Source organism: Vipera berus, assembly GCF_964194415.1.
Source record: "Vipera berus genome assembly, chromosome: Z".
NCBI classification, from domain to species: Eukaryota; Metazoa; Chordata; class Lepidosauria; order Squamata; family Viperidae; genus Vipera; species Vipera berus.
In genome coordinates this window covers 21,364,731-21,382,534 of record NC_138205.1, presented here as the reverse complement: position 1 = coordinate 21,382,534, position 17,804 = coordinate 21,364,731, and the positions used below count along the sequence as shown (strand labels likewise).

Below are 17,804 nucleotides of genomic sequence, written 5' to 3'. Positions count from 1 at the left end.
GAATCGGAAACTATGGTGTTATCTAATTGTTAGCACTACTTGTAGAGAGAGGCCTTACAGAAGAATCTTCCAATTGTTGTTATTCTCAAGCAAGGTCTTAATGAAACCCTAAAAAACGTCTGCTAGGCCAGGCTCAGGACCATTGTCTGAAGCTAAACTCCCATACAGTATTGGCTTGGCATCTGTTGATCAGCCGTTGCATCAGCTGTTTTCTTGCCTGCAGCTTTAAGGGGTGGGAAAAACTGATGCAATTGTGGGCGTTCTTGGAAAAAGAGATATATAGACCGAAATGCAGCCTTCCCCCACAAACAAACAACCTCGGAAGATCTGTTGCTGCTGCAGCAAAGCGTCGCGTCGCATCGCCCTGTTTTGATTTGTTTTTTTTTTTGTCTCTTCTCTACCATCTGGGACCAAGGGACGGGTCATCATGTCCACCTCTTTCGTCCAAGCCGAAAAGCTGCGCCCGACGGCTTTCGAGGTGGAATATTTTGACCAGTACGATTTCTATAGCTTGACCGACAGATACAGCGGTAGGTGCGCTGGCAAAGCTGCCAGATGTGGGGTCCAAAGAGGGGGAGGGGGAGGGAATTAAAGTAGGCTAGATTAAAAATCAAGAGGTTTTAAGGGACTATCAAATCAAGAAAAGGGCACAGGGAAAGAAAAAAAAGAGAGCAACTTGGGCGTTAGGAGGTGGGATGTGGCGTCGCTTAAGTTTGGATAGGGCAGCCGTGGGGCGTGGCAAGGAGGAGAGATAGGTGTACCATTGCACCATCGTGGCTTGCATTGCATGCCTGTGGTTAGATTGTAATCGCTCCCACGCTCGAGATTGCTTGTTTTGCAAACTGCATTAACGCGAAATTTATTTATTTATTTAATGGGACTTATATGCCGCCCTATTTCCCGAAGGACTCAGGGCGGCTAACAACAATAATTACCTATTAATCCCGAATTTGTCTTTCCGGTTAGATGTCTGATTTCACCTTCATGCGTGTATTGTAAGGAACGTCACTCCCGTAACACAGAAACGGGAATCACTGCAAAAGTGCTTTAATGCATACTGATCTAGATGAAAAAAATACTTGCGGCTCTACAATACACCGAGGAGGGGATTGAACGTACTCGCATAATCCATAACAAACTATTTCTGAAAGCTTGTGGGCCAGCCATATCTTGGCTTTACGATCTGACAGTTGTATAGTTTGCTAAATAACCCATGGCTTCACAAAATTTGTGAACCAAGACACTCTCCAGATTCTTGGATTTGGTTAGGTATGTTACGTAAATCCAGGCATTGTTAATTAACCAAATTTTCTGTTACTCAGTTACAAGCTGTTGAAAGTCTTATATCCACAGAAACAGCACTGCTTACACATTTATGTGTGCTTGGCACATGATTCTCGATATGACTGGCAAACATGGCTTTGGTAAAAATAAATACATAATTTATGTTTTAGCTCTAGTGGCTGAGAAAAAAAAAACCCAGTAACCTTCCAAGTGGTCTAATTCCTAACCAAAAACAAATAGGCTGTTTTTCATCTCATTATATATATATATATATATATATATATGTATGTATGTATGTATGTATGTATGTATGTATATATATATATGTATGTATGTATGTATATATATATATATGTATGTATGTATATATATATATATATATGTATGTATATATATATGTATATATATATATATGTATATATATGTATATATATATATATATATGTATATATATGTATATATATATATATATATGTATGTATATATATATATATATATGTATATATATGTATGTATATATATATATATATATGTATGTATATATATATATATATATGTATATATATGTGTGTATATATATATATATATATATATATATATATATATATATATATATATATATATATATATATATATATATATATATATATATATATATATATATATTTAAAAGGTCATAGCTTCCTGAATTTGCATTTTAAAAGAAGCTGTAGAAAAATCAACACTAGTGCACATCCGAGTTCCAGCCACTTTTTCCATCTAGGAACAGGCCTATATATGGCCAAAAATGAGTCCTTACAACTCATTTTCCTGGAAACTTTCAAAGCTATTATTATCCTTCCTAAAACATTATCCTCAAATTAGCGCTGGCTTGTAGAGTTTGGCAAGCGCACACCCTAAAAATAACCCTCTTAAAATCTGTTTTGAGTAGATATAGAGCCAAGTTTTTCTACAGAGCCACAGAACACTTGTTCATGCGGTCTGAAGTTTATGAACCAAAAGTTCGACAAAATTTCTTATTTTTTGCTAAGTCCGTGTGAAAAGGGAAGGTAGTTTTTTTTCAAGCTGATTGCAAAGGGAATAAAGTATGTAGTGCATGTAAAAAGCAGCTTTGAGTTTTGATCATGTGGTGATGGCTGCCCTCTTCACCTTGTTTTTTTGACATCCTCTGGCTCTTCTTGCTCCTCCTCCTTTGCTTAATAGACAGGGAGAGAGGCTGGAGTTGACATTCATCAACATCTAGTAGGAGTTGACGTTCAACAACATCTAGTAGACTATCGATTATCTTATTCCTGGGTTGAAACAAAAGCACATGTCAATGGCTCTAGGTAATTAAATGTTGTCCTGGGGTATCCTTAGGTGGCTCTTCACGCAAAGGCCGATCCAAGAAAGAGGCTGAGGACCATACAAATCGTCCAAATCCTGGTGGCCACGAGCGCAAGATCGTTTTGAAGCTGCAACGCACAGAACAGAAGCGAAAGGCGACAACCTCCAAAAAATGAAAAAATGCAGGTGAGAAGTCCAGTCTTGGGAAGCTTTAAGACTTGTGGACTTTAACTTCCAGAAACACCCCTCCCCCCCAGCCAGCCAGCCCTTTCTTAAACCATTTTTACCAGCCATTCGGACTTCACATGGAGGCTGCAAATATATATCCCTAGGTAGAAGTTGCACCCACTACTCACCATTTTCTCTTCTCTCCCGCCAGCTCTGAATCTGGTTCTCTACTCAGGTTCTGGACACCATGGCAATGTCAATGAGGATACGGAGACTGACGGATGGACGCCGTGTAATTTGGTGGTTCCTTGAATTACGGAAGATGGTAGACAGTCTTATGGCTCACATCAGGAGCGAGTGAAAATGAAGGCTGCAGTTCATCCCAAAATCATTAGGGGGAAAGAAAAAAAAACCAACCCAATGCCTTAACCATTTTTCACAATGGAAAAGCAAATGGAATAATTGTACTTAGGCTTGGAAAAGCAAATAGCCATCCTAAGCTTTTTTTTTCTTCAATATTCCTCCCCACTCCCAAAAATTCAGGATATTGTGATGTCTTAAATAATTATGAAATTTATCCTGAGGGAGGAATTGGCTCATCTACAAATGCTGTTAGAAATGCTAGACCATTTTGTGTCTTTCTCTTTAGGAAGGGGTGGAGATAGTAGATGAATAAACTTTATAGTATGGGGAAAAATGAGTTTGTAGCAATGTCAACTTCACAGAAATTAGGGGGGGCAGGAGAGTGGATCAAGAGAAACCTATATTGGGCTAAAGGGAATAGCATTAGTTCGTGAAAATGTGTGTTTGTGTTTTTCCATGCTAAATAAAATTGGCTTAACTGTTTTCTTGCAATTATGAGTGAAATGAAGCATAAACATTCAGTGAGCAGAAATAAACAAGGAAGAGAACCAAGGCAGATTTTACAATAAGCTTTTATTAAACACTCAGATCCCCCACCCCACCCCAAAAGTACCTTGGCAGTATTTGTTGGTGCACATGGCATAAAAAACGAGTCCTTTGATTTCAAGTCAGTCTGATGCCTCAGGAAGAGATGCACTTTAATAAATGATAAGTAACTTCTGACAAATAGATCTAACTTTGGTTTGTCAACCTTCATCTCTGTCACCCTCCAGAAGTTCACGCCAGCAAGATGAAAGAGCTTCCAGAGAAGCAAAGAGAATGCAAACCAATCCCCCTCCCCCCAATTTGATGGGAACAGGGAAAAAAGAGAGACCAAAATTATCTTAATGTATTACCAGAGCCAGGCTAATGTGAGTCAACTGTTTTCCTATCCCCAAATAGCAAATTCTTGCTTAGATTAAAGCCAGAGGTTAATGTTTTGTGGTTTTTTTGTTGCACTTACTATAAAGGACCCTGTTACCAGATCTGTACAGTAATGTCTCCTCCATAACATGATCAGTTACACTATTTTGCTTAAGGCTGATGGAAGCCAAAGTCCAGCTTCGGAAGGACTTAATACATAGCATCTCAGAAGAGTTAGCAAAGTGTTGTTTCTAGATGCAGCCATGATAATGGCGCTATCCCAGAATTAATGAATGTAGTGCAGTGAGATCAAGTGAGCTGAATTGGCCAAAACAGTGGCCTCTTTTCAACATAACTTATACTTCTTGGCATTGGAGGAAAAGCTGGCTTGGGGTTCCCAGTGTGTTCTGGGGCATGTTGAATAAATTATAAAGGTCAGAGGTCTGGGGAAATCTCACAGTGTTAAGTACTGAACTGGCATTGGTTGGACTATGACCAACCAAGGAAGAGACTGTTAACAAGGATCCAGGTCCCATCTTCCACTCCCAAGAGATGGTCACATAAAGGCACTTGTCATGTGAAATGGAAGGCAATACAGTCATCTGCATGCCCTTAGCATGCTGGTACATTTAGAAATATGAGGTATTGTACAAATGAGAGATAAAATTATGCTACGTTTAGCATAATAAGCTTATGTGAACTGTCACTTTAGATCACTGAGCGACTAAGGCAGCAATCCACAAGTGGTGCCCTTTACATCTTGATGCAACTACAACTGCCCATTATGATAGGAGCCAACAAAGCACATCTCTGGTTTATAATGTTGCCTATTTTAACATCAGGCAGGGCTCTGCCATCTCTAAAACCAGGAGCCAAGTTCAGCTGGATGCAGAATTGGGCTATGCCGCTACAGTCCCCTCGTAAGGTCTGAAAACATCATTCTATCCACAGGGCAGCAAACAGACCAGCAAAAATGATAACCAGTGAATCAACCCTTTCAGATGTAGGACATTAGAGGTAAGGTTAGTCGCAGTTCAAAAGGATCCAGGATGCCATCCCTATCCAACTGATCCTGTCCTACGTGAAAGAGATGGCAACTGGACTGGATCAACTGGACTTGCAAGGCTTGCCGTTGTAAATACTCTTCTCTAGGTATTGATAGGGGGCAGGGGGAGAAGAGGGGCGTGGAATCTCCTCAGAATAGGCTGCTTTCAGTTCAAGTCCTGTTCCCCAATGCTTTGTCGAAGGTATTCCTCATAGAGCTTTCTCTGCAAAGAAAGAGTGTAATTTTTTAAATTTCCTGTGCTAGTCAACCCGTTTCTCTGGTTACCACAGAATCCAAACAGGACTCCTATTCTTGACCACTTACCGTATTTTTTGGACCATAAGATACACTTCCCCCCCCAAAAGTGTGTGTGGGGGGAAATGAGGGTGCGTCTTATGGTCCGAAGGTGATCTGTATGACCAGCCCCAACCTCAGCAATGGAAAGCAAGGGAGATTTCCAGGAGCACGAATCGGCACGTGCTGATCTCGTGCTGCTGCAATCTCCCTCGCTCCGTTTCAACCTGCTTTCTGCAAGAGAAAGCCGGGCCGCAGGGCCGCCTCTGCGGGTACTGCTCTAACGCGGAGAGGGAAGGACAAAGAGGGAGGGAAGGAAGGAAAGAAGGGACAATGGGAGAGGGAGAGAGAGAGAGAAAAAGAGAAAGAGAGGGAGAGGGGGAGAGAGAGAAGGAGAAATAGGGAGGGAGAGAAATGGAGAAAGAGGGAGAGGGAAAGTGAGAGGAAGAGGGAGAGAGAGAGAAAGGGAGAGAGAGACAAGGAGAAAGAAAGAGGGAGGGAAATAGAGGGAGAGAAAAAGGGAGAAATAAAGGGAAGAGAAAGAGAGGAAGGGAGAGAGAGGAGAAAGAAAGGGAGGGAAATAGAGGGAGAGAGAGAAAGAGAGAACTAGAGGGAAAGAGAAAAATAGAGAGGGAGAGAAAGGGAGAGAGAGAGAAAGAGGGAAAGAGAGGAGAGAGAAAGAAAGAGGGAGGGGGACAGAAGGAGAGAAAGAGAAGGGGAGAGAGAGAAATTAAATTAGTAACATGGTTGTTAAGTGAATCTGGTTTCCCCACTAACTTTGCTTGTCAAAGGCTGCAAAAGGCGATCACATGACCCTGGAACAATGTGACCATCATAAATATGAATCGATTGCCAAGCATCCGAATGTAAATCATATGACCCTGGGGATGCTGCAATGGCCATAAGTGTGAAAAATGGTCATAAGTCACTTTTTTCAGTGCCGTCGTAACTTTGAACAGTCACTAAGTGAATTGTTGTAAGTCGAGGACTACCTGTACTTTATCATTTTTTTTCCTTTTTGGGGGGGAGGTGTCAAGTTTTTGACACCTTGCTGGGTGACTGGTGGTACTCGGACATTGCCTTGTCCTAAAAGTGGTGCAATGGATGAAAAGGTTGAAAAGCCCTGTTTTAGTATACTGGTACTATTTGGTTCAGAATATTTTTCTTCTTGTTTTCCTGCTCTACAAACTGGGTGCGTCTTATGGTCAGGTGCGTCTTATGGTCCGAAAAATACGGTAGGTCCTACAGAATAGAGACCAGTCGCCATGTGACAACTTCAAACCACCCCATCCAAGTTCCCAAAGCAGTAACCTTCTTAGCCAAGACCACATCCAATACGTAATCCTGTCGATCTTCCAGCTGCCGCTTCTGCTTTTTGGAGAGAGTGGGCTTCATTCTAAGTGGGACAAAAGAGACAAAGGAAGATTATAAGAAGTGTGGCGAACAGCCCTTCCCGGTAAACAGGAACATGTTCTGTTCCAGTGTCCTGTTTGTGTGTCAGGGACAACCCCTTTTTCCTTTTAATCAATAGGCTGGGGGAAAAAACCCAACCCAAATTTATTTACAGTTCCAAATAATAAAGTCTTTCAAACAAAAAAGCAGCAGAATATTTTCTTCAACCAAAAATACATGATTCAAAATATCCAACAAGAGTCAAACAAGAGTCAAACAGATTAGCAAGAACAGACCAGGATTCTCTTTGAATGTCTCCGAACGGTTGCCTTCAGCAACCAGCACCGCCCACGCCTTCCCCTTTTATTATCTGTCCCAAGACATGGCTTCTCAATGCCTTCTTCTCCTTTCACTGAGTTGCCTCATAGATTTTCTCTGCTCTGCTCTGCTGGATTGCCTTCTGCTTCTAGCGTCTCTGAGCAGATTCAGCTGTGACTCCTCTGAGTCCCACACCACCTCCTCACACAGCTGAGCCTCATGAGAAACATGACTGGAGGGGCCAGGCTGAGAGTCCTGGAGTGCATCAGAGTCTCCCTCCGACACCGAAGGCTCTCCAAACCCTTCCTCCTCCTCCTCCTCAGATTCCTCAGACTCAGCTGCTGGGAGCACAGGCTGACACTGAATCACAACAGAACGTTCTTACCTGAGAGTGTAGCTGGCCAAGAGCAGGAAGAGAATCGAGAGGAAGAGAAGACCAAAAAACACTGTTAAGGTTTGATCTTCAGGGACAAGCCTCCAGACTGATGCAACCGGTTGCTGAAAATTAGGATTAAGAATAAATGATATACTTGATATTAGCTGAGGAAAACGTAAGTTTATCCACTTGCACTTTTAAGAAAATACTAATATAAATAAATTTCTGCCAACAATGTCTGAATTCTATGGCAATAATGCACAGGTATCCTTGACTTACAACGGTTCATTTGGCGACCATTTGAAGTTACCGTGGCACTGAAAAAAGTGAATTATGACCATTTTCCACCCTTACAACCGTGGCAGCATCCCCATGGTCACATGATTTACATCTGGATGCTTGACAATGGACTCACATTTATGACGGTTGCAGTGTCCCAGGGTCATGTGCTCATCTTTAGCGACATTTTGACAAGCCAAGTCAACGGGGAATCCAGATTCGCTTAACAACTGTGTTACTAACTTAACAACTGCAGTGATTCACTTAACAAGTGTAGCAAGAAAGGTCGTAAAACGGGAGAAAACTCACTGAACAAATTTCTCAGCAACATAAATTCTGGGCTCAATTATGGTCGTAAGTCGAGGACTACCTGTATATATAATTAGCACACGCCTTAAATATAATTAAAGTAGTCAGCAAAGTACCTATAACAAATAGTCATTCTCTGCATGATTGTTTCTGGACTTCCCCATCCATAACCAAAACTTTCATTAACTTAGAGAAGGAAGACGAGATAAAAGAGAAGTAAAGGTTACTCAATTGTGGTTTTGCTAGTTACGCAAAGGGTCACAAAGTTATAATTTGGATTCTTATCCTATTACCCTAGGCTATCATCTGTTCTACTTACAGCAGGCTTTAGACCACGGGTCGGCAACCCGCGGCTCCGGAGCCGCATGCGGCTCTTTGAGCCGTCTCCTGCGGCTCCCAGCCGCCCGGTGCGCGCGCACCTCTTCGAACGGGCAGTGGTGCGCGCGCACCTCTCCAAATGGAGAGTGGCACCGCCCGTTCCGAGAGGTGCGCGCGCACCTCCCCGAATGGGCGGAGCTGCACGCGCACCTCCCCAAACCTTTGGAGAGGTGCACCTCTTCGAACGGGCAGTGGTGCGCGCGCACCTCTCCAAATGGAGAGTGGCACCGCCCGTTTGGAGAGGTGCGCGCGCACCTCCCCGAATGGGCGGAGGTGCGCGCGCACCTCCCCAAACCTTTGGAGAGGTGCACGCGTACCTCCGCGCGAACGGGCCGCGGCGTCGTTCTTTGAGGAAGCTGCCGCGGCCCGTCTGCAAAGCTGCCGAAAGCGGCAGCTTTGCAGATGGGCCACGGCAGCTTCCTGAAAGAGCGACGCCGCGGCCCGTTACGAGAGGTGCGCGCGCACCTCCCCGAATGGGCGGAGCTGCACGCGCACCTCCCCAAACCTTTGGAGAGGTGCACGCGTACCTCCGAGCGAACGGGCCGTGGCGTCGTTCTTTGAGGAAGCTGCCGCGGCCCGTCTGCAAAGCTGCCGAAAGCGGCAGCTTTGCAGATGGGCCACGGCAGCTTCCTGAAAGAGCGACGCCGCGGCCCGTTCCGAGAGGTGCGCGCGCACCTCCCCGAATGGGCGGAGCTGCACGCGCACCTCCCCAAACCTTTGGAGAGGTGCACGCGTACCTCCGCGCGAACGGGCCGCGGCGTCGTTCTTTGAGGACGCTGCCGCGGCCCGTCTGCAAAGCTGCCGAGATGGGCCAAGGCAGCTTTGCAGACGGGCTGTCGCCGTCGGGCAACCGGGAACCGGTTTCATCTCACTTTTTTAAAAAATGGCAACCGCGTGCGTCCGTGCATGCGCAAAAAACCGTTTTGCGCATGCGCAAAACGTTTTTTGCGCATGCGCGTGCATGGACACGCGCACGCGGCTCCCAGTTTTTTTAATTTGTGATGGAACCGGTTCCCGGTGGCTCTTTTGCTTTTTTAGGTTGCCGACCCCTGCTTTAGACAGTTCTATTTCTATTGGTGTAAGAATTAGAAACTTGATTATTACATATTTCTCCTGCAAAAAGAAAGAAAATGAAAGAAAAAGAGAGAGAAAAAGAAAAAGAAAGAAAGGAAAAGAAAGGAAAGAAAGGGAAGGAAGGAAGGAAGGAAGGAAGGAAGGAAGGAAGGAAGGAAGAAAGAAAGAAAGAAAGAAAGAAAGAAAGAAAGAAAGAAAGAAAGAAAGAAAGAAAGAAAGAAAGAAAGAAAGAAAGAAAGAAAAGAATCCTGAACTTTGCAATACTGGGCTATTCTTGGTCATTGGTGTATAACATATGTTCCTTAGGTTTTGTGCTGTTTTTTCTACAGCTTTTAGAAGCTGCATCAGCTTGTGTTGCTTTGTGGATGTAGAAACCTGTTTCCCACACCCTCAAGGCGTGAAAGCTGAGACTCTTAAGGATATGGAATCCAATGTCCTGCACCAATTTTTCTACGCAAAGCAAAACGAGGCTTAATTGGGGGGGGGGTACCTTTACTGTAAAGTGAGAAAAGGGTGCTTTGGGGACTCTAGGGAAAAAGACGCCAAGATACTCACTACGTATAGTTCCAGGGCCTGACTTTGCTTCTCCCCCAGGACCAAGGTCCACAGTTGGCGAGCAAATGTTGTGCCAAATATCAGTGTCAGAAGAAGAAAAGTAGGCAATAGGCAACCCACCATGCCCATAAGCATCCCACGGAGGAAAGCGCGGAAGTTGCTGTTTCTGGCCTTGCTGGGTAATAGAAAAAAGTGAAAAAGCAAGGACAGCATGTAGGATTCGGGAAGAAATTTAGCTGAATAGCATTAAATCCTGCACTGACCCCCAAAATAGCCTACTATCTTCAGCAGATGTTAGTTTCCTAGGATCTTCTCTTAACTATAATCTTCTCACCCCTTTTAAAGTGAAGGTCAATAGCCAGAACCTTCCAGTCCCAATTACATTTGAAATAACTGAATGTGTAACCATCCTTCCTTTAAAGGAGTCTAGATTATTCGTCTAAGAGGGACGCGGTGGCTCAGTGGGTTAGGACGCTGAGCTTGTCGATCAGAAGGTCGGCAGTTTGGCGGGTCGAATCCCGAGTGCCGCGTAACAGAGTGAGCGCCTGTTACTCGTCCCAGCTTCTGCCAACCTAGCAGTTCGAAAGCACGTAAAAATGCAAGTAGAAAAATAGGGACCACTCCGGTGGGAACATAACAGCGTTCCGTGCGCCTTTGGCGTCTAGTCATGCCGGCCACATGACCACGGAGACGTCCTCGGACAAGCGCTGGCTCTTTGGCTTTGAAACGGAGATGAGCACCGGCCCCTAGAGTCGGAAACGACTAGCACGCATGTGCGGGGGAACCTTTATCTTTACCTTTACCTTTTAGATTATTCGTCTACATTCAAATTCAAGGCACTTAAAGGTAAAGGTTCCCCCCGCGCATGCGTGCTCATCTCCGTTTCAAAGCCGAAGAGCCAGCGCTTGTCCGAGGACGTCTCCGTGGTCATGTGGCCGGAATGACTAGACGCCAAAGGCGCACGGAACGCTGTTACCTTCCCACCGGAGTGGTTCCTATTTTTTGACTTGCATTTTTTTATGTGCTTTCGAACTGCTAGGTTGGCAGAAGCTGGGACGAGTAACAGGCGCTCACTCTGCTACGCAGCACTCGGGATTCGACCCGCCAAACTGCCGACCTTCTGATCAACAAGCTCAGCGTCCTAACCCACTGAGCCACCGTGTCCCTTATTCAAGGCACTTACAATGCTCCATTTTTGTGGGATTTATTTCCAAGTAAATGTCCGCAGGACTTGTGCTGTAAGTTACCCAACAGTCCTTTGAGGCAGGTCAAGCAAGCAGCTTAAGAGCATGCTTTCAGTACATTTTCTACTCACTTTCTACTCATTTCCCCCCCACACACACACTGCAATCTTTTGTTTATCTCTCAACAGCTGTCAACTCAGAATCTGCCACTCCGTTATCTCAATTTATTTCATTATTACTTATTTATTTAAATTTATTTGCCACCCATCTCTCCACAAGGTGACTGAATTGGCCATCTTACGATACAAATTCACACTCCCGGTTTTCTACCCCGGATCTGATATCCCGTCCATCTTTGGTTGTAAATGTTGTAGAACCTGTCAGATGTTAAGTCTCCCACTCCCACAATGCTCTGTTCTTACCTGTCCTCTTCTAGCAAACGCTGTGTGGCCTCTTCAATGAGCCGGCAATCCCTTTCCAGGGCATTGAGTGTATGCTGCACAGTCTGGCTGATGGTCTTCTCAATTGTGCGACAGACCTCCTCAATCTGATTAACACACCGACTTGGCTAAGGGTGAGCGCATAACCCACAGTCATCTTTTTGCAGAGAATCTGTCGGCATTCTTTTTTCAGTCCCAATTTCTCTACCATCCATCCTAAGGTTCACCCATCCTTCCAGAAGCCTGGATTCCTCATGGCTTCTGCTTCAATCTTACATCTAAAAATCACTCCCAAGTTTATCACTCACCTTATTGGGGTTGGGAATGTAAATTGTAGGCATGTCAAACCCACACTTATTGAGGCCGGGACGTTTACAAAGTTCTTGAACAATTTGCATCAGCACCCTCTGTAAGACAAAAAGGGAAAAAAAAATCACACGCACACGATTTGACAAACCGCCATTCTCAATTCCTTCTGTTCCATGAGAGAGCCATTCCCCATCCCAATCTGTGCCCATTATCCATGGGAGACTTTCTACCTGTCGATCACCCTCAGCGCCTGCCTCATCGGCTTTGCTCAGATAAAAGCGTAACTTGTCTCCGTGCTCTTCATTGATCTTCTCCACTATGTTTAAGGTGCGTTTGCAAAGAGCCTGCCCCATGGGATCAAAGAAGACCAGGATGAGATCGCAGAGTTGGCCTGAACAAGATTGTAAGGGAAGGAGTTAGGTTGTTGCATACGTGGGGAGAAAATTTCCTACAGAGTCAATGCAGTCATCTACTAGGAGATTTTGGAGCACTTTGTGCTTCCTTCCGCAGACGAGCTTTATGGGGATGCTGACTTCATTTTCCAGCAGGACCTGGCACCTGCCCACACTGCCAAAAGCACCAAAACCTGGTTCAATGACCGTGGGATTACTGTGCTTGATTGGCCAGCAAACTCGACTGACCTGAACCCCATAGAGAATCTATGGGGCATTGCCAAGAGAAAGATGAGAGACATGAGACCGAACAATGCAGAAGAGCTGAAGGCTGCTATTGAAGCATCCTGGTCTTCCATAACACCTCAGTAGTGCCACAGGCTGATAGCTTCCGTGCCACGTCGCATTGAGGCAGTAATTGCTACAAAAGGGGCCCAAACCAAGTACTGAGTACATATGCATGCTTATACTTTCCAGAGGTCCGATATTGTTCTATGTACACTCCTTGTTTTATTGATTGCATGTAATATTCTAATTTTCTGAGATTGTGCATTTGGGGTTTTCATGAGCTGTATGCCATAATCATCACAATTATGACAAATCAGGGCTTGAACTCTCTTGCTTTGCATGTAATGAGTCTATCTCATATATTAGTTTCCCCTTTTAAGCTGCATTACTGAAATAAATGAACTTTTGCACGATATTCTAATTTTTCGAGTTTCACCTGTAATACACCAGTAGATCATTTCTTTCAAGCTAAGGGCTACTACAGTAGAAAATGCCCTAGGCTAAAATCTGTTCTCCCATTACCATGCCGGCATTTTCTTCCAAAACCCAAAATAGCTCTCTGGCACATTTTTCTTAAGACAGAAGCCATTCCTGGGTTACCTGTATTAATCCATCTTCTCTCGGGCACATCTATTCTCTTTTGAGGGCTAGATTGACTTGGCTATGCTCCAATTTAATAGAATTCCTCTTCAGGCACCAAGGCTATTTCCTGAAGATACACTCACCAAACCAGATCAGTGCTCCTTCCACATCAAAAGGGTATTTCATATCACCATCTACCAAGCCTGGAGTGTCAAGAAAAGTGATCAGAGGAAATTGTTTCTGCTTGGAGGTACAAATCTCAGTACTCAGGTATTCCGGCACTCCTAAATAAAGAGCAGAATGTGTGAAAATTTACTAGCAGCTTCTTGCCATTAAGAGATGACAAATACCATGTTCTCCTAATAATCCTAAAACCAGATACCATACTTCAAATTTCATTGCCAATATGAATTATTGCAGGCAAGCTGTCGATGATCAATTACCCCAACTTTTAAATACCAGCTTCCTGATCAAAGGCAATACTCATTGCCAGGGCACACAACACTGTTTTGAATTAAAAGCCAACCCTTGACTTATCTCCAGTTGCAACTAACCTTTGAAGTTCTGCAAGATCTGGAAGTGAGGATAGAGGTGGAGTGTAGCATTGCCCTGCAGGAAAGGAGTGGAAGAGCAGAAGGCTTTAGAATACATGACATTAGTATGGCTGTAGCAGATGGCTTTTAAAGTTCTTGTGAAGGTGAAGGTTCCCCCGCACATGCGTGCTAGTCGTTTCCGACTCTAGGGACCGGTGCTCATCTCCATTTCAAAGCTGAAGAGCCAGCGTTTGTCTCCGTGGTCATGTGGCCGGCATGACTAGACGTCAAAGCCGCACGGAACGCTGTTACCTTCCCACCATAGTGGTCCCTATTTTTCGACTTGCATTTTTACGTGCTTTCGAACTGCTAGGTTGGCAGAAGCTGGGACGAGTAACAGGCGCTCACTCTGCTACGAAGCACTCGGGATTCGACCCGCCAAACTGCCGACCTTCTGATCGACAAGCTCAGTGTCCTAACCCACTGAGCCACCGCGTCCCTTTAAAGTCCTTAGTCAAGTCCTATTGAGCAAGTGTGCACAACTATTTCAGGGCTGAAGGCTGCCCTTGATTTTTTTTTGTGGGGTACCATTGTGTATGCTCAAAAGTCAGATGGGCCCAGGACAAAAATAAGTGCAACTTATTACAATTGAATTAATTAAATATTATTAATTATATTGTGTCTCCTGCATTTTCCTCTCTGGACACCTGTTTGAAGCCATGTTTGGAAATCCAAACATCTGACTAACCCCAGGACTTAAGTCAAAAGCTTGCTCTAAACCACCAGCAAACTCATTGCATCATCTAGGTAGTGGGAAATCCGTGGCCCTCCAGATGTTGTGAAACACAACTTCCGGCGTTCTTCATCATTGCTTATTTTGATTAAAGATTGCTGGAATTATAGCTCCGCAACCAAATCTGCACTACCTGTGCACAGGAAGAAAACATCAGCAGGTTGGGAGAAACCTAAACCTGTTAAGGGGGGTGGGGAGAGAGGAAAAGGATGGGGAAAGAAACTTTTAAATATCTTTATATAAGCCTATTCAACAGTTCTATGTTGACTGGCTGCTGACAGGAAAACAAAACAAAGCAAAACAAAACTGGAGGAGAGGAAGAATTGACTGCCTGGAGGGAAGGGCAGTGGCTTTTGAAGAAAGGCAGGTCTTACTGGTTAAACAGCAGTAGCCATAACAGTGAAACATACAAAGCGATATTACAAATGAGCGTCTCTGTAATCTCACCGTGAGAGATTCTCGCTTCTTTCCACTAGTGATGAAAGTGAAACCCTGAGTCTCAATTGCAACCCCAGTACGTTGGATGTGTTCCTCCACATACCTGCACAAAAATATCAAGAAAACCCAAGACAAAATCTTTCTCTTCTTTGTGGGCAAGATCGTGGTTAAATCTGAACTGAAGATGGGAAGTGTAGTGTCACAACACGCTCAGACCCAATTTCCTGAAATGTCCTGGGTTGTTAAAATTGCTACAAGTGTCTCAACACCCATTTCTTCTTCCATTACATCAGCATCATTTGTGTCAATGACACAAGAAATTAGGCGTCTCTGGATTACAATCCCTTTCCATGTTTTAAAACTAGTTAGTAAAAATAGGAACTTTTACTGAAACCCAGTTCATATTCAGTATAATCAACAAACTGTATTCTTTCCCCAGTAGCCTTTAATCACTTCTTTTGACATAAAACTGGGCAGAAATACGAGAGGTTTTTTCCCCCCTCAGAGGAGCTATTTAGAGGTTCAGCTTCTCATGCTGACATCTTGCATAGAAGTCTTTCACTAGTATAATACACCCTTTCTTAAACACTGATGTTAACAAATAAATGATAACTTCACCGTTTTTTACCATACATTATAGTTAAAGTAAATTAGAAACAATTATTGCATGATCTGAACTCTCCCAAACCCCATAACCTACAGGTTGCCTGCAATTTCTTGTACAGGTAGTCCTTGATTTACAACAGTTCATTTAGTGACCATTCAAAGTTACAACGACCACTGCAGCATCCCCATGGTCACACAATCAAAATTCAGCCGCTTGGCAACTGACTTGTATTTATGATTGTTGCACTATCCCGGGGTCATGTGATCCCCTTTTGTGAACTTCTGACAAGCAAAGTCAATGGGGAAACCAGATTCACTTAATAACAGAGCCTTGGTGAAGCAGTGGGCTAATGCCTCCTTAAGTAACACCAGCTGCCTGCAATTAGTGCAGGTTCGCATCCCACCAGGCTCAAGGTTGACTCAGCCTTCCATCCTTCCGAGGTAGGTAAAATGAGGACCCAGATTGTTGGGGGCAATAAGCTGACTTTGTAATAATGCCACTTGGGGGGGGGGCAAAAGCCCTAATAAGCAGGCATATACATAGAATGAAGGCTATTGCTAAGCACATTGGTTTGTGCTTAGAGTGTAAGCCGCCCTGAGTCTTCGGAGAAGGGCGGGATATAAATGGGATTAAAATAAAAAATAATTAAAAAAAACAGTGTCCCTAACAACGGCTGGGATTCACTTAACAACGGTGGCAAGAAAGGTCGTAAAATGGGGCAAAGTTCCTTTAACAAATGTCACTCAATTAACAACATAAATTTGGGGCAAAATTGTGGTCGTAAGTCAAGGATTACCTGCACGATGGATAACTTTCTAGGATTTCCCCAGAATGCCTTGTGCCATACCACCCTCTCCCTTAAGATTTACCCAGAATGCCCTGCACTCACACCAACACCCCTTGGCTCTCTATCCTAATGACGCCATTCCCAGTTTTGACTTCCCTTGATTAATTTTCTGGCAGTCCCCTTCAGCTCACCAGTTGATAAAGCTGCTCTTCCCAGCACTGTGGTTGCCCATCACCATGACAGTCACTCTGCGGCGAGGGGGAAGCAGGGTTAGGCCCAGGCGCTCTCCTATGGTCACCAAACCTGGGAGCAGAGCGGGAAAATTATTATTTATTATTAAACTTATGGCCGACACTTGGCATATTGTTTCACCCCTAAAGAGAAAAACCCTCCCCTCCCCATTTCCCCCCCCCATCCTATCCCCTCAACTCTCACCCTGACCCGGGTGCACATAAAGCGAGTGGGCCTCCCGGAGGACTCGTTCTGTCACCGACTCCGTCCCACCCCCGACGGCGGGGTTGGCGGCTACTCGGGGCTTCCCACTCCGGCTGCCTGGCATAGTTTGTGGCGGCCAAACCGGCAACGGAATCAGCGAAGGCGACTGGGGAAGAGGGAAGGAAAGAACTACAACTCCCGAAAGGCATTTCGCGGAAAAAAGACAAGCGGGGCGCGCTCGCGCAAGCGTGCTTTTCGATCGACGTCTGTCGGCGCTACGTCGCAGAACTACAATTCCCGTGAAGCCTCGTAGCCACAAAAAAAAACCCGCGTATTTAAACCTTCCCGTCAGGATCTTAGGGGATGACGTGGCAATAGGTCTTTGCAGAAATTTGCAAATTTGTTCCCGATCGTACAGCGCTTGTTCTTGGACGCTTAGCGCGAATAAATGATGCAAATGTGGAAACATAAAGTCGTCCGGGCCAGTGTATTTAAATTGGTCCCCGCCCCCCTATTCTTCTTGGTTTTTTTTTCTCTCTTTAGAAGTCCTCTGAATCGTTTGAATGCAGGTAGTTGCGATTGTCCGAGTATTATTTTTTGGAGGGCAAAAGGAATCTAAAGAGAGAGAGGTTGGTGTGGTGGTTTAAGGCACTTGACAAAAGTCAGGAGACTGGGAGTCCGCCTTAGACCCAAAGCTAGCTGGATGATCTTGGGCTAATCACTCTTTCTCTAGGATTTATTTATTTATTTATTTATTTTTATTTTTATTCCATTTATATCCCGCCCTTCTCCGAAGACCCAGGGCGGCTTACAAGCAATGGCAATGGCAAAAAATTTCAAATATCTTGTCAAAAAACTAGTCCAGGCAGTTGTCAGGAGCCAATACTCGGGGAACCAAAAAAGAGAGAAAATCTTGGTTCTCTTGAAAACAATTTCTCTGACTTGATGCCTT

General features: G+C 44.4%; 2 protein-coding genes across 3 annotated transcripts; one reads left to right on the top strand and one right to left on the bottom strand.

The window, feature by feature from the left end:
• Positions 1 to 301: 301 nt before the first annotated feature.
• On the top strand, positions 302 to 3,624 carry LOC308678375 (nuclear protein 1-like). The gene is made up of 3 exons (XM_081345522.1): positions 302 to 530; positions 2,644 to 2,796; positions 2,990 to 3,624. Exons 1-2 carry the CDS (start codon positions 428 to 430, stop codon positions 2,784 to 2,786), a joined length of 246 nt encoding a protein of 81 aa, XP_081201648.1. The 5' UTR covers positions 302 to 427; the 3' UTR covers positions 2,787 to 2,796; positions 2,990 to 3,624.
• A 105-nt stretch (positions 3,625 to 3,729) lies between these two features.
• LOC308678368 (uncharacterized protein) lies at positions 3,730 to 17,004 on the bottom strand. 2 transcript variants are annotated; one of them, XM_081345512.1, is made up of 12 exons: positions 16,853 to 17,004; positions 16,609 to 16,720; positions 15,033 to 15,126; positions 13,814 to 13,868; positions 13,403 to 13,543; positions 12,228 to 12,388; positions 11,997 to 12,095; positions 11,671 to 11,816; positions 10,065 to 10,239; positions 7,479 to 7,591; positions 6,695 to 6,779; positions 3,730 to 5,312 (listed from the first exon to the last, which is right to left on the bottom strand). In XM_081345512.1, exons 1-12 carry the CDS (start codon positions 16,974 to 16,976, stop codon positions 5,256 to 5,258), a joined length of 1,362 nt encoding a protein of 453 aa, XP_081201638.1. In that variant the 5' UTR covers positions 16,977 to 17,004; the 3' UTR covers positions 3,730 to 5,255. The 2 variants fall into 2 exon arrangements, with proteins under 2 accessions (XP_081201638.1, XP_081201639.1); XM_081345513.1 differs by lacking the exons at positions 3,730 to 5,312; positions 6,695 to 6,779; positions 7,479 to 7,591; positions 11,671 to 11,816 and having other exon boundaries at positions 9,140 to 10,239.
• Positions 17,005 to 17,804: the final 800 nt, after the last annotated feature.

Excerpts from the sequence above, each read along its gene's own strand:
- LOC308678375 (XM_081345522.1), top strand. The coding sequence starts at position 428 with ATGTCCACCTCTTTCGTCCAAGCCGAAAAGCTGCGCCCGACGGCTTTC. Across the intron at positions 531-2,643 it reads CTTGACCGACAGATACAGCG|GTGGCTCTTCACGCAAAGGC; the intron begins GTAGGTGCGCTG and ends GGGTATCCTTAG.
- LOC308678368 (XM_081345512.1), bottom strand. The coding sequence starts at position 16,976 with ATGCCAGGCAGCCGGAGTGGGAAGCCCCGAGTAGCCGCCAACCCCGCC. Across the intron at positions 12,096-12,227 it reads GCGCTGAGGGTGATCGACAG|AGGGTGCTGATGCAAATTGT; the intron begins GTAGAAAGTCTC and ends TTTGTCTTACAG. Across the intron at positions 6,780-7,478 it reads TTGGCCAGCTACACTCTCAG|AATGAAGCCCACTCTCTCCA; the intron begins GTAAGAACGTTC and ends TGTCCCACTTAG.